Source organism: Temnothorax americanus, unplaced genomic scaffold (genome assembly GCF_048541705.1).
Source record: "Temnothorax americanus isolate GAGA-0224 unplaced genomic scaffold, ASM4854170v1 Scaffold26, whole genome shotgun sequence".
NCBI classification, from domain to species: domain Eukaryota; kingdom Metazoa; phylum Arthropoda; class Insecta; order Hymenoptera; family Formicidae; genus Temnothorax; species Temnothorax americanus.
In genome coordinates this window covers 2,690,395-2,703,883 of record NW_027509401.1, presented here as the reverse complement: position 1 = coordinate 2,703,883, position 13,489 = coordinate 2,690,395, and the positions used below count along the sequence as shown (strand labels likewise).

At 38.7% G+C, this 13,489-nt stretch overlaps 2 protein-coding genes across 7 annotated transcripts; both read right to left on the bottom strand.

The window, feature by feature from the left end:
* Positions 1-259: 259 nt before the first annotated feature.
* On the bottom strand, positions 260-5,017 carry Past1 (putative achaete scute target 1). Of its 2 annotated transcripts, none has more exons than XM_077409155.1 (7): positions 4,560-5,017; positions 3,440-3,934; positions 3,030-3,343; positions 2,842-2,950; positions 2,415-2,733; positions 1,995-2,165; positions 260-1,909 (listed from the first exon to the last, which is right to left on the bottom strand). In XM_077409155.1, the coding sequence occupies exons 2-7, from the start codon at positions 3,923-3,925 to the stop codon at positions 1,704-1,706; spliced, it is 1,605 nt and encodes a 534-aa protein (XP_077265281.1). In that variant the 5' UTR covers positions 3,926-3,934; positions 4,560-5,017; the 3' UTR covers positions 260-1,703. The 2 variants fall into 2 exon arrangements, with proteins under 2 accessions (XP_077265281.1, XP_077265283.1); XM_077409157.1 differs by lacking the exon at positions 4,560-5,017 and adding an exon at positions 4,352-4,506.
* A 3,935-nt stretch (positions 5,018-8,952) lies between these two features.
* Positions 8,953-13,373, bottom strand: LOC143899150 (lysosomal acid phosphatase-like). 5 transcript variants are annotated; one of them, XM_077409166.1, is made up of 8 exons: positions 13,129-13,372; positions 12,745-13,073; positions 11,848-12,070; positions 11,326-11,421; positions 10,911-11,150; positions 10,181-10,487; positions 9,858-10,069; positions 8,953-9,383 (listed from the first exon to the last, which is right to left on the bottom strand). In XM_077409166.1, the coding sequence occupies exons 3-8, from the start codon at positions 12,013-12,015 to the stop codon at positions 9,240-9,242; spliced, it is 1,167 nt and encodes a 388-aa protein (XP_077265292.1). In that variant the 5' UTR covers positions 12,016-12,070; positions 12,745-13,073; positions 13,129-13,372; the 3' UTR covers positions 8,953-9,239. The 5 variants fall into 5 exon arrangements, with proteins under 5 accessions (XP_077265292.1, XP_077265291.1, XP_077265293.1 ...); XM_077409165.1 differs by having other exon boundaries at positions 12,745-13,052; XM_077409167.1 differs by having other exon boundaries at positions 12,682-13,373.
* Positions 13,374-13,489: the final 116 nt, after the last annotated feature.

Genomic DNA, 13,489 nt, shown 5'->3' with positions numbered 1-13,489 from the left:
TTACATGCATAGCATTTCGAAACTGTTGACAAATAAACTTAAGTTACACTTTATATATTATTTATGTCAAAAATAATCTTGTTTTGATTAATATTATCTTTTAATATAAATTTGAGGTGAATATTCTTCCGAATAGAGTACAAGTAGTTTTTAATACAAATGTACTTTCTGATATCACATAAACTCGCGGCATGCGAAGGCAGTGCTAATAGAAAAATGCAATTAAGAAATCAATAGTTATGTTATAGCCGGTTTTACAACAGCGTATATAATTAAAGTATAATAAATACATAACTGTTCTAACATTTCGGCTTCTTTCACGATTCATGAAATAGGAAAGAGAAGCTCATTAATATCAAAAGGTTTTATAAATAGAATTTGCCAATCATATAAGTTTTGCTAGTTTCTTAATATTGCACATGTGTGTTATATTTTTATTTGTAACATTGTATCTTTGGTCGATGTCGCAGAAAAGATTAAATCTAACAGTTACGAATCTGACAAGATTTCATTATATAATGGATATGCAATAAACATAGACTGCACTGTAAATTAATTTAAACGAATAAAAAAAATTAAGTTAACAATTGTTAACTAGATAACAGGTATTGCGTATTGCTATCTATTGATAAATAAACGACAAAAATTTCAAAAGTTTTGAGAATATTTTGATCAAGTTGATTAAGTTCTATTCCCACAGAACTCAAAGACGAAACATTCCAATATATAAAATAAAATAAATACCGTTAACTGTTAATAAAAGTGAATTATTAAAGTTTAGGTTAATCCTTTTTTTTTTAAATATGCATAATCTATATTTTTCCAGTCTTTTATCTTCTTCTATATTTCCACATTATCTATCTTCAATTTATCTTTTCTTTTTGTACAGGATATTCCAAAAAGATTTGACTCAATTTTGGAAACATATTAAGTATTAACTTTAAATGTACTGGTTTTGATCATTTGTATTGGTTCGTATAATAAATTTTTTGTTCTATAGAAAGTATTTTCATTAAATTTTAAGTTCATTTAAGCTTATCTCGTCCTGAGAACACGTTTCTAAAGTTAGAATGTATCTCTCGAAAATATCTTGTAAAATATACTTCAAAAAAATCTATTTGCCTTAGTGTGTATCGCACTGCAGTCTCTTATTCGTTAATCAGCGACATTTTGTAATTCAGGACACACACATACATATATAAAAGAATTTCGAAGTTATAAAGCATAAATATAATTTCAAAATCAAAATTCTTGTATCGATATAACAACTTGATATATCTTAAAAAGAAACAAATGTTCTAAATTATTTTTTATACTAATATGTCAGTATAAGTATCATATACTATGTGTATAATTTTGTATATGTATAATCTCCATACATTTCGGAAATACATTATTTGAAAAATACCGATATATCTTTATCGGTGTCAATTGCTAGTTATATTATGCTTTATGCTGGGTATATTATGCTTTAAAATTGCAAATATATATGTCCCCTGGCCTTGATACATTATCAATGTAACATAGTATACACATAATATGATACAGCTGTAAAAGTATAATTTTATAATTCTCGTTCGATCTGTTAACCGCACGCGCGCACGATTAATAAAGTCGTGCTAATTAATAGCCACCATCTCATGATCCTAAACGTGTGTTAACCATTTGCGAAATATGATAAATTATAATACACAAATCGTATATTATGTGTCGCGTTTCGATGGCGGTATTAAATGTTCTGGAAGCTCAGCCGGTAGATCGTATCCTTCGAGCTTTACATTAATTAGATGCATGGCTAAGGCAAATTCGTCAGAATCTAAGAATCCATCTTTATTAACATCTGAAAGCTTCCAGATCTTTCCGAGCACGCTGTTCGGCAATTTGGACTTGACCATTTCTGATTTGGCCGCTGGCAATACAAAATTATGCATCAATTAGAATATTTTATTTTAAGAAGGGTAAATATATAGTCTGTAAAAATTTATCAGTCTTACCTGCTCCCGTAATTTTTCCATCTTGTGGGCCAAGCGATTCGAAGATGCTATCATATTTATACCTTTCCTTATTGACAATCCATTCTGGTTCACCTGCACCCGCATCGATTCCTTCTCCTCTTTTGTATCCAAATGGACTAACTTGATCTTCTACACCTTCAAATGCTCCTCCTTATTAAAAAAAAAATTAAACGAGTAAAAAAAATATATATAATACACACACATAATCTTTTCTATAAATTTAAAATACAAGTACTATATCATATAGTTTCTCACATTAATTTGTTTTAATTAATTAAATTTATTTGTCCTTTATATATATATATATCAAAAGTTTCCTAGAAAACTTGAGTAATTTTTTTTTAAGTATTTAAATTCAAGATTATAAAACGATTTAAATGTACAAAATGTTGACAATACCTTTAATAAGTGGTTCCGAAACGGTGGTGGTTTCTTCATGCGGTATCATAGCCATAAGCTTCGCGATATCTTCAGCGAGCATTTTGTCAACCACTTCTAATAACTTAGGCTTCAGGGGATTAAATTTATTAAAATCGTGATGCGCTAAGCTCTCTTGCATCTTCTTTAGATCTGGAAAATCACCAGGTGAGATCTGTTGCTCTCGTTGAATTTGATCATAAATCTGGCCCAAATTTTTTATCAGCTCTTTCTTCTTGTTATCCTTGCCGAACATACTCGGCATGTCTTTCCGCAAAGCACTTATTATATACGCGTGCACCTGTAAATTGATATAGAATTATAGAACATAAGAGTTTTTCTACCATATCTAGTCCAAGATTTTTAATCGTAGAAAAATTAACGCAGATTCTTTGCTTCATATATGTACCTTTGCTAAACGCGCTCGTTTAATTAAGTCATTAAGTTTCCTTAACGCGGCATTTTTTGGAAGCGACTGCATGTCCTTGAACAAATCTTGCTCTTCGTCTTCAAATAATCTAAAAGAACATCCACGCACAACGTTCAAACATAAAATATAGAGATAATTAATAAAATAAATGATACAAAAACACTCACCTTCTATTAACATCGTATCTTAACGGCTGATCCCAAAACGAGCCAATGTAGACCCTAGCCACTTCTGGAGTTTGCAACACCTTCCCCAACGACCACATTAAAGCACCATATACTCTCATGAGCTGCTGATGGTCTATCATATCAGCTTTGTTAAGAACAATTCTAATTTTATCATCATGACCACGTAAGGCCTCAATGGATCTACGGAATTCATCTGATATATCGAGCTTATGAGCATCGAACAACAAGATAATCCTATCTACTCGTTCGGCGAACCATTCTAAAACACCGGTAAAGTCGTAGCCTCTGTCAACCTGAAGAAAACACATTATTTAGCATTAACTATATTTGTCACAGGCAAATATATATATTTGCGAAAGCACAGAGCTACGCAAAAGCAATATACTTACTCGTTGCTTCTCACCAGACAATATACCAGGTGTATCCACTATAGATATGCCCTTCAAAACAGGCGACGCTACGGTCGAACACTGAAATCTGTTCAAAAACGCATTGCCGAATTTTGAGAGCGGCCTGAACTGTTTGTTCGGATCTACGACCAAGGCGTTTCCAGGAATGACCCCTTCTTTCTCATCGTACATGACCGCTATAAACCGATCCGTAGTAGGCTCCGGTCCGATCCTGATGCCAGGAAACTCCCTCTCCAGCAGATATTTGATAAACGTGGTTTTGCCGGTGGAATACTGCCCGACCAAGAGGATCATTGGCTTCGCGTCGAAGTCCGGATCGTCCAGCTGCGGCGAATGAAAGTCATGGAACTGATAGTACTGCTCCAGCGGCAGCAACTTGGACTTGTATATCCTCTTGAGGCCTTCGGTGACATTTTCGAAGAGATCCTGCTTGTTGTTCTCCTCGCGATTTAGCCAGCTGAACATGTTGGCGATCTGCGGACAAAGGTTTGCGAGTTCTACATTCCTTCTGGTGGACTCGTCATCGCGCACATTCGCGCACGCCCTGAATTCTGAGGCCAAGGTTGCATTTAGCGTCAAGTAACGTCGCGTCCTGTTAATTACGTTTCCCTCATTTAAGCCGGATTACGAGGCTAACAATTAACAATTCTAGATCGGTCGTTCCGCGCTGGAGCGCGGCCTACAAAGGTTAAGGTTATCAGATCGATTATATCGAACCGCTCCGCCTCCAAATGCCACGCTTGTGAGAGACGTGTCTCTTCGAGGCAGGCTGAAAGAATTTGGAAAGGATATCGCGTGGAGAGAGAGAGAAAGAGAGAGAGAGAGAACGTCGTCTCTGCCCGCTGAAAAACTCGGTCAGGTCTTGATCCAGAAAGCGACTTTTGCTACCACCTTCTCTGCCGATATCTCGTTCGGCACCACCTCCTTTCCTTCCGTGACTGGGACCTTAGACGAGACACTCGAAGCGCGTGACGAGGAGCGAAGTGCGAAAATGCAAGAAGTGTGAAAAGGAGCACGTGGACGGGGCCCCGGGCCCCGGGGAGGAGGACAGGGGACAGGGGGAGGCAGGGAGGGGAAGGAGAACTGGACGAGCACCAACCTTTGCTTGGATTATTCGCCGGTCAAGGATGAGCGGGCGCGCTTGACAGAGCGCGACGGACGCGAGGACGATCGCGGACTAGCGGGCTAACGGGAGACACGACGCACGACGACGAGGTGGCCCGCCGCCGACGTGACGTATGCGCGGTTGCGCGGCCCGACCGATCGCGGAAGATCGCCAGCGAGAGAGCGAGGCGAGGAGCGACGCGGACTTCCGGGGCGGACGTGGTGGCGGTGGCGGGTGGCGGTGGCCGGTGACGCGCAAACGGCGGCGGTAGAAGGCGGCAGGCGCGCGTCGCGAACGGCTCTCTCGGGAGCCTCGGGAGAGAGCGAGCGATAAATCTGGAAACTGATGCGGATGTATCCTCGAGAAGATGGGCGGCGCGCGACCGTTGGCGCGGCACGACTCTACGGGTTCCACAGGTTGTCGACGAGTGACAACAACCACCGACACCACCGTACGGCATTGAGCTCATTGTCAGTGCCGACAACTGACAATTGTCAAAGCGCGAACGAGGGAGCGGGAGGGAGAGGGGGCGGAAAAGAATGCTGACTGGAAGACGCACGAAACATGATTCACGGATTATGAGCCGTTCTCGTAAATGTTTTGAACACAAATTTAGTTAAATTGTTTATGAATAAATAAATTGATTGACATAACTGAGTTTATTGAATAGAGATGAGATAAATATATAGGAAAATGTGTGAAGAAGGATGGTTTGATTCAAATATTTATTTTAATTGACTTGCTGTCTTTTTCTTGTTCTAAAAATTAGAAAGAGATACAAAGTTACAGAAACGAACATTTCTAATTGTGCGATTTAAATCGCCAATCTCGAGAGAACAAACGTTCGAGATATACATCTCGTTAATCGTTTCATTGCGATTTTGATCAGTTGCCGAACGCGCGAGGCTCACGGCTCACGCGCGGCAAGTTCAGGTCGATGGTCGAGATCGACAGTTTCATAATTTCGCGGTCGAACGCGCGTGCTTTGTCGGTGCAGGGACCGCAGGGGGCAGGGGGACGTCTCGCTTCGCGCCGAGGACAAACGGGAAATGCAGGAGCAGCCGGACGCGGAGAGGAAACGTCGACGAAATACGAGTTGGTATCGTCTATACTTGATCTCCATTATCTATTTTCTCTCGTATTTTTTTTGTCCCCACTGTCGAACGCGACGACGCGACGACACGGTACGCTGATGGGATCGCGGTGAGAGCTCGATCGACAGAGCTCTCGATCCGCTTTCAGATTTTCACGATTTTCGTCGGATTCTTATCCAACTTTTGCGATTTTCGCGTTGCGAAACGCGCTCGCAAACACGCAAACGTGCATTCATGCGATATTCCCGGCATTTCTGCATCTTGTATGTACTCCTTGCGTGCGTTCCCGCGCGAAGTTGGGTGCTCTCGGTTACCACGCGAAGCTGCCGAGTTCGATTATTTTTCAAATTTCGTCGTCTCGGAGTTGCAATGTCGCAAACGGGAGTCGCGTAATGGCCGTCGAGAGGGAAAGACTCGGTTCGCGAAAGTTGCTCGTCGTTTTCGTCGTCGGTCAACGTGAGGGATGCCGAGGATCGCGGGGACGCATCAAGGTACGATAGATATCGTTCTTAATCAAAGAGTTACGTCGAGATCTGTCTGCTCTTCGAAGAAAAAAAATCGAGCGTTTATCAAATATATGTATATACTTAATTTATAACATATTATTGTCGTGTGTATATATATATATATATATATATATATATATATATATATAATTTATTATATGTATATATGCGCTAGAGAGAGAGAGAGAGAGAGAGATAAATATAAAAAATATTAGATAATTAAATTATTTATATATTGGGCACCTCGCGCGCGCGCGCGCGCGTCCAAAAGGGATTATGCTTCAAAAGCGCCAAATAAATAATGCTTCCTCTCTTCCCCTGTTTCCTCTTCGTTTTCATTTTCATCTGCCATTAATGAAGGGAGCTCTAATTCATTAGTAAATGAAGCTCTCATATTATCTTCTATTATCGTAGTTGTTAAAGCACATTAAAAATTAAGAAGACGCTAATGGCAAGCTAATAGCTCCGTATCCAAAGAAATTGATAGGTTTAATAATTAAAATTGACTTATTATTTCATTGCTTATTAATTTAAGAAATTAGCTTATCACTTCTTTTTCTTTCGCTACGTATGGGTGTAGAATGATTGCGCGACGAGTCAATGAGTCATTAAAGCGGGAAAACGTTGATGGCTACATCCACGCAATCATTTATTTCTTGACATTTGTTTAACGAGAAAATAGATCCGCGGCATCGGGAAAACATAGGAGGGCGTCACTCCCACGAACAGTGAGTTATGTAACGCTGTAATAGTCGACGAATGACAGTGACATAACGGAGGCGTAATGTTGACAATGCGAATGCGCGGCCATTCCATGAGACAATCGATAACTATGACCTTCCCTCATGCAAGCCCGATCGAATCGCGAAACGTTGAATCGCGAGCGATCAACGTGCGGCGGATTCGCGCGAATAAAATCTAAATCGTTGAATGGTGAGTCACGAAAAACGATAAGCCTATAAGCTTTCCGTCTTATCTTTCCTGTTAAATGCACGGCATTGAATCTACCGCAGCCCTTGACTCAGACTGACCTAAAAATGAAATATTGCGGAAGCAGCGTTAAAATTAATTATAGGCGATAACTCGCGTAACTCAGAAAAAAAATTGCAATTGCTATTGATTTCTTCGCAGTGATCTTACCTGAAGAAAACTTTGCATATCGGATCAGAAATGCTATCGTACCGAATATTTATTCGCCTCGACAAGTATTTATTTCGTCGTCACTTATACCTTAAATTACTTTCTCGGCTCGTTCACTCATTCGTAAAATATCATCTTCACTTTCGCTCGCGATACAGTGCTACAGGAATAGTTAATTGTAACCATGTGATGACGAAATGTTTCGTTCAATTTATCCGAAAGTAGAACGCGCATTGAGATCAGAGGTATATCTCCCCATCTGATCTATTGTACCGAGCGCGATTGTTTAATTGCTAATTGCGCACGCACTATTCGGCGCAGCAGACAATAGTTCACGCCAATAATCGTACATGATATTACGCAATGATATGCAAAACGGGTCCAGTGTCAGCTGTTGCATAAGCAAAACGGGCACATCCCGGTTAAACGATTTCATGTCCATTTATGCGTCTTAACAAGCTTCGCTTGAATTACAACTGGTTTGCAGGGATACCGAGTTTGTAACGTGCACATTATGCACTCGACCACAACACACACACTCGCAGCCTCCCTAAGGAGTAGAATGCGGATGTCTTTAGCGATGCAACGTCGAGTTTTGAAATGATTTGAAAAATTCAGCGTTTACCATCTCGTGCTCAAATGTCGGTAGCATTTTATAATCGTCTTTTTTTTGAAAATAATTTATTTATAATATATTTCTTATATATATATATATATATATATATATAGATATATGTTTCAATAATTTATTTATAATAGCTACACATTTTTTGCCATATAAATCTGTAGATATTATTTATTTTAGTAAAACTCTCTCAAATCTTTTTAAAAGGTATATTCTTATCGCTTTAGATTCTTCTATAATATACGATTTCTGCTCTGTTTAAAAAGCGGAAGTTAATTCAGTTTAAAAATGATCTGCAAACAGCAACCCCGCGAGTAAAGAATAAAAAATAAAAAATTTAAATAATAATATCAAATAATTTAATCATAATATAATCAGAAATGATTGAAAAATTCTTTTATAAAAATATATTTTTATATTGAAAAATAACAGACGACATATATATAATAAAAATTAATTTTCTTGGAAAAATAGATAGATTTCTTTTTTATTATTTCTCGTGCAAAAATTTCTATCTTATATTAATGTCAATATAGATATCACTGAAATGACATTCTTATCATTTATCAGTATTGCATAAGAATCTGACGGTCTCGTTTCTGCCACTGATAACTGTTTTGACGATTATCTGCAATAAGATGCCAGAGGCGCCTTCTATACCGTGCTTCTCGTAACGCGTCCACTCATACCGACAAATAAACATTTATTAAACTAGCAATTTTTTAATTAAACTTGCTTAGGTTTAAAATGAATGTTATTTTTACAGAATTTGCACAGCAGATGCTTCACCTATCGATGGATTCTTCGAGTACGCATGACGCATGTAGACGAAAAACGGAGTACGTATTCGAATATTTTGTTTCACTAGAAGATCAACGTTGGTAAGTGCAATAAAATTTTTCACGTTATTGTAGTCACGAAAATAAAATGCTTTTTCTTTCCATTTTATCATTTTAATGCCTATATATTACTTTATGATAATATTATATGTATAAATCTACAGTTTATAGACAGTACAGTTAATTGCTAATATCTATTAACAGTTCATTAGACGGCACAGTTGATTTGCTAATATCTATTAACAATTATGTGAATAATAATTATGAGTATTAAAAATAACTGTTCCTATATACTTAAATTAATTTAAGTATCACGCATTAAAATTTTACATCTTTTGTTTCGCTTTACAAACGTAGCAATGATTTACAACATAACAATGATGTCAAAACACACACACACACACACACACACACACATGAGCGTAATAATGAATTTCAATCAAGTACAATTATACAAAATTCAGCGGGTTTTACATTTTACATTCTGCGTCCCAATCGTTCGGAATCACTTCGTGCCATGCTTGCTTCAGGTTTTGCAATAGGCAAGGACTCGCGCAGTTAGGAATTTCCAAAGAGTACGCATTTTCCGTTCTCGTATTATTCAAATACAGCGCCTTCGATAACAGAGAGAAAAGAATTTTATTAATTATTATTCTCTATATCTATAATAGAATTATATAATTATTATTCTATAATATATAAATCATTAGAATAGCAATTGTGAGAGAAATAAGAGAATCATTCAGATAATACACACGTGTGTGCAACATTAGCATATAAATATAGCATATAAATACAGGCTATTTAGGAATTCTAAACAAATTTCAGCGATTATGTCTAATTGCCAATTATATACTGCCGTTGATTAACTACATTAAACACATATCATTTCTGATAATTAGACATTTATTATTAAGTGTATTTATCTCTTATAATTTGTAATAATAATGTATAATGAAATTCTTAGATAGAATTTTTTAGATGTTTAAAAATTTTCGCGATATTCGAAACAATTTCTGATTAGAAAGATATTCGTGGCTATATCATAAACTTTAACGATAACGATATATAACACGATAACCATATACCTTCACTTCTTGGTCGGCTCCATTATCGACGAGATGTAGCTCCAATATCAGCGTCGCTCCGTAATCTGGTTTAAAAAGTTCGTTCGTAAATCCCATTGTTCTCAGTACGTTGACGATAGTTATGTCGTGAGCAGAATAAAAATAAGATCGTTTTGGCTTGGGATCGTTTCTACTCTCTTCCATATAGTATAAAATCTCTTTCAGCAGCGGACCTGGAAATACCGACATAGTTATAGTTTGCAAATACAAGATCTCGCGATGCAATTTAAAAAGTGCATTCGCAGCGATATCTTTCGCTGCCTTTGCAGAGATATCGCCCGTACCTCCACGAAGACGTTTTTGAATAGTGCCCTCGGTAAAGATAGCCAAGCTACGAGCGGCTATCTCGCGCATCTCGTTGTTGTAAAACTTTTTCGTCCACGCCGGAAGCTGCAAACCGTGTTGCTCCTCGATCTCGAGAGTGTTATAAAGGAACTCGACGTCGGTGATCGTGCTCATATTTTTTCCGGTGTGCTCCGTTAGTTCCTTATAATAATCAGCCATTTTTTCGCCCGATTTATTTGCCTCGTCTATATATGCCTGTTTTAGAGCTTCCTCCAATCTCGGGCATGGCGTCTTCACCGTTATCAGCTACAATAACATCACTGTATTGAAAAACAAGCTTCTTTACAGACCTGCATGTTCTATGACAAGCAACTTGTCTTTCGTTTGACTATTTGGAAATATATCTTTTTGTCATAGGGAACTATTTTAATTCGAGTATTTTCGCAACGTAGGATAATGGAATTTTATGCATAAAATCCGTTGGCTACGCGTATATTATAATAAATTGACTCAAACTTGTTGCGATCTAAAGATTACGAATAACGCACTTTTTTCTTCCTCACTCTAAATCTGAATCGGTGAATAGTCACTGATATATCAGTGTAAAGTAAGCAAGTAATAGGAAGGATCTTTTTAAGACAAAGACATAATGTATGGGACTTCTTGAAGATTTTAAGCTATAGCCTTTTAGCTTAGAATTTAGATTATAAGTCTGATCCTGGATTATACCTTGTCCAAACTTCGTGGTATCGAGTGTACAGGAACGGGGGTCCATGCCAAACCGGGCACGAACATGTCCTCGGGACTCGGCACGAACAATCCGGCGAGTAATGCCTGGGCCGACATGACGCACCGATCCGCGTAGCTGCTACGCACCAGCGTGGCTGTGCTCTCGAATTCACGACCGATTATACCGCCGTATTTTAAGCGTATCCACTGACCCACGTTATACAGTTGAAGCATTCCTTTCTGAAAGTGCGTCGTGAGATTGATAACGCCCGCCGTGCCCGATTATTCGCGCTCGATCGCGTTTTACAACCGCGATACATATTGTGCGCAAGATGCGATCTAATTTATGGCGAATCCAGACATATATTATCGTATTATATATAGGGCTATCGATCTACGTGCATTTCACCCGAACCTTGGTCAAGGCACCCCAGCCACCGGGCCAATCATAATTTATGTAAGGATCCTTAGGATAGGTCTCTGTAGGAGTTCGGTCGCCGTGACGAAACAGCTGTGAGAAAACAATAAAACGAGTTCTGTATGAGAGAAAAATACTATTCATTTAATATTACGCGTAATATTTTTTACACGTAAGTTTACTTCATTTTTCCTCATCTAATAAATTCTTTGACTAATTCGAGATTCTAAAGCAAGATTCGTTTAAATGCTATTTCTCGCCGCTTTAAAACATTGGAGTAGCATTATATATGTATTACATTTTATTAATATATTAAAAAAAAATATTAATACGATAAACGTTATCCTGTTATTACATATCGTTTATCATATTGAAATAATATTCGTTGCTTAAATATTTCATAAAATTGTGAAGTTAATAGATTCATATTTCATTAAGCGTAACATTAAAATTAAATTAACGCTCCAAGGAAGCGGAATAACGGCGTGACGGGCCAACTGTTACAAACGAGATACTCACAAAAACCACCTGCCGCAACGTGTAACGTTCGGTAGCCGGAGACGCGAACGATGCGTACGCTAGCATCGTGCAAGCGATGAAGATCCCGAGTGCAACGACGCTCACGCAAACGCCAAGCTTTCTGGAACGACGATTACCCGTCGAGGCTCGTCCTCTTGCTCGATCCATTTGGCCCAATTACACGTTTCCCGTGACGATTCCAAGTAACTTCTCCAATCGTAGACTGGATAATAAACGAGAACTCGTTAGCGGCTAACGTAATGACTCGAGCACAAACCGATAGTCATTTAGGCGCTCTCCCTTGTGTAAAATAAGTTTAATGCACGATAAAGTTACTTTGCGCAATGGCGAACCGCGGTTGCTAGCTTTATTTATCTCAATGTTTAGAATTATCCCTGAAGTTCGTAAATCATTGTTTTATCAAAATACAATATAGGAATCTAGTTATCCAGATCTAACAATAATGATAAATTAAAGAACGAAGAAATAAAAATGATAATCTTTTCAAAAGTTATTGAAACTTGGTATCCATATTTGACAATAATCTAAATTACAAAATCTCTTAAATACCCTTTCCCTATATTGTGCAAGGGCTCCCACGCTTAAATCAAAGAAGAAATATTAAGCGGAAGATAGCTTTCCTCATTTTCGTAAAAGGTCATGGTTGGCTTGTCCGGCCAACAAATGATTCACTGAATTGCATTAACGTCGGATCGTCTCTCTGATACCATGCATCAGAAAACCACTCGTTTTTCGATCAGATAAAGAGAATGTACACGCGTGTGCGCTTATCACAGACTGCTCTATCATCTGGTCATATCATGGCAAGTTTACCTCTGGACCTCTGCTTACGCACGACGTGGAACGTCGTTCGACCGTAGTCGCACTAAAACCCACCGTGTACAATACGGCACTGCGGTCGCCGTATCCGGAGCACGTCGTGCGGTATCCTCGTTGCGTCTTTTCCGAAGCGTGCGGAGCAGAGGGAGACGCAAGAGATGCGTGACGGTGCGTGTGTGCCCACACGCCGAGCGAAACTCGTGACTCGTGACTCGCAATCCGAGACGTGCGGTAGTCGGTCGGGCTCGCGGTCGCCAATCCGCGATAACACACTCCGTTATTATCGCCCCGAATTACGGAAATCTCGCTCGCACTCTTCTTCGCAGCACGCTTCTCCACGCTTCTCTTCCGTGTCGCGCGTATAGCTGAAAGATCGACCGTGATGGCTATATATATACGTGCGTGTCTGTCTCTGTGTGTCAATACTTGCGTAGATCCCACCATATGAATGGCGCGCATCTGGCTTTCCAGTTGCACCAGTTGTCTCTCGTTTGTACAGCGATGCGTCGTTTTCTTTTTATCGTAAAAGTGATCTCGTGATCTTCGATGACTGTGCGACGTCTGAGTATGATCGAGCAATATCCGTTAATGGCTTTAATGGCTTCTTAGTGACCTTTGTCTCTTGGTAACGGCGCTGATAAAAATTGGATACCGTTAATGGCTTTGTAGAAAGAATACAGACGATCGCGGGTTATAGAATTTTTGAAATATCCCACGGAAATGAATGTTATCATAAATACATTTTTTTTTATCAAGTCGTTTCTGAGAGCGTGACCAAAAAAAAAAACTTTTAATACGACGG

Coding starts and splice junctions, on each gene's coding strand:
- LOC143899150 (XM_077409167.1), bottom strand. CDS start 12,015: ATGGATCGAGCAAGAGGACGAGCCTCGACGGGTAATCGTCGTTCCAGA. Junction 11,422..11,847: donor CGTTGCGGCAGGTGGTTTTT/GTGAGTATCTCG, acceptor GTTTTCTCACAG/CTGTTTCGTCACGGCGACCG. Junction 10,070..10,180: donor TCAAAAACGTCTTCGTGGAG/GTACGGGCGATA, acceptor CGGTATTTCCAG/GTCCGCTGCTGAAAGAGATT.
- Past1 (XM_077409155.1), bottom strand. CDS start 3,925: ATGTTCAGCTGGCTAAATCGCGAGGAGAACAACAAGCAGGATCTCTTC. Junction 3,344..3,439: donor TGTCTGGTGAGAAGCAACGA/GTAAGTATATTG, acceptor TGTTTTCTTCAG/GTTGACAGAGGCTACGACTT. Junction 1,910..1,994: donor TGGAAAAATTACGGGAGCAG/GTAAGACTGATA, acceptor TTGTATTGCCAG/CGGCCAAATCAGAAATGGTC.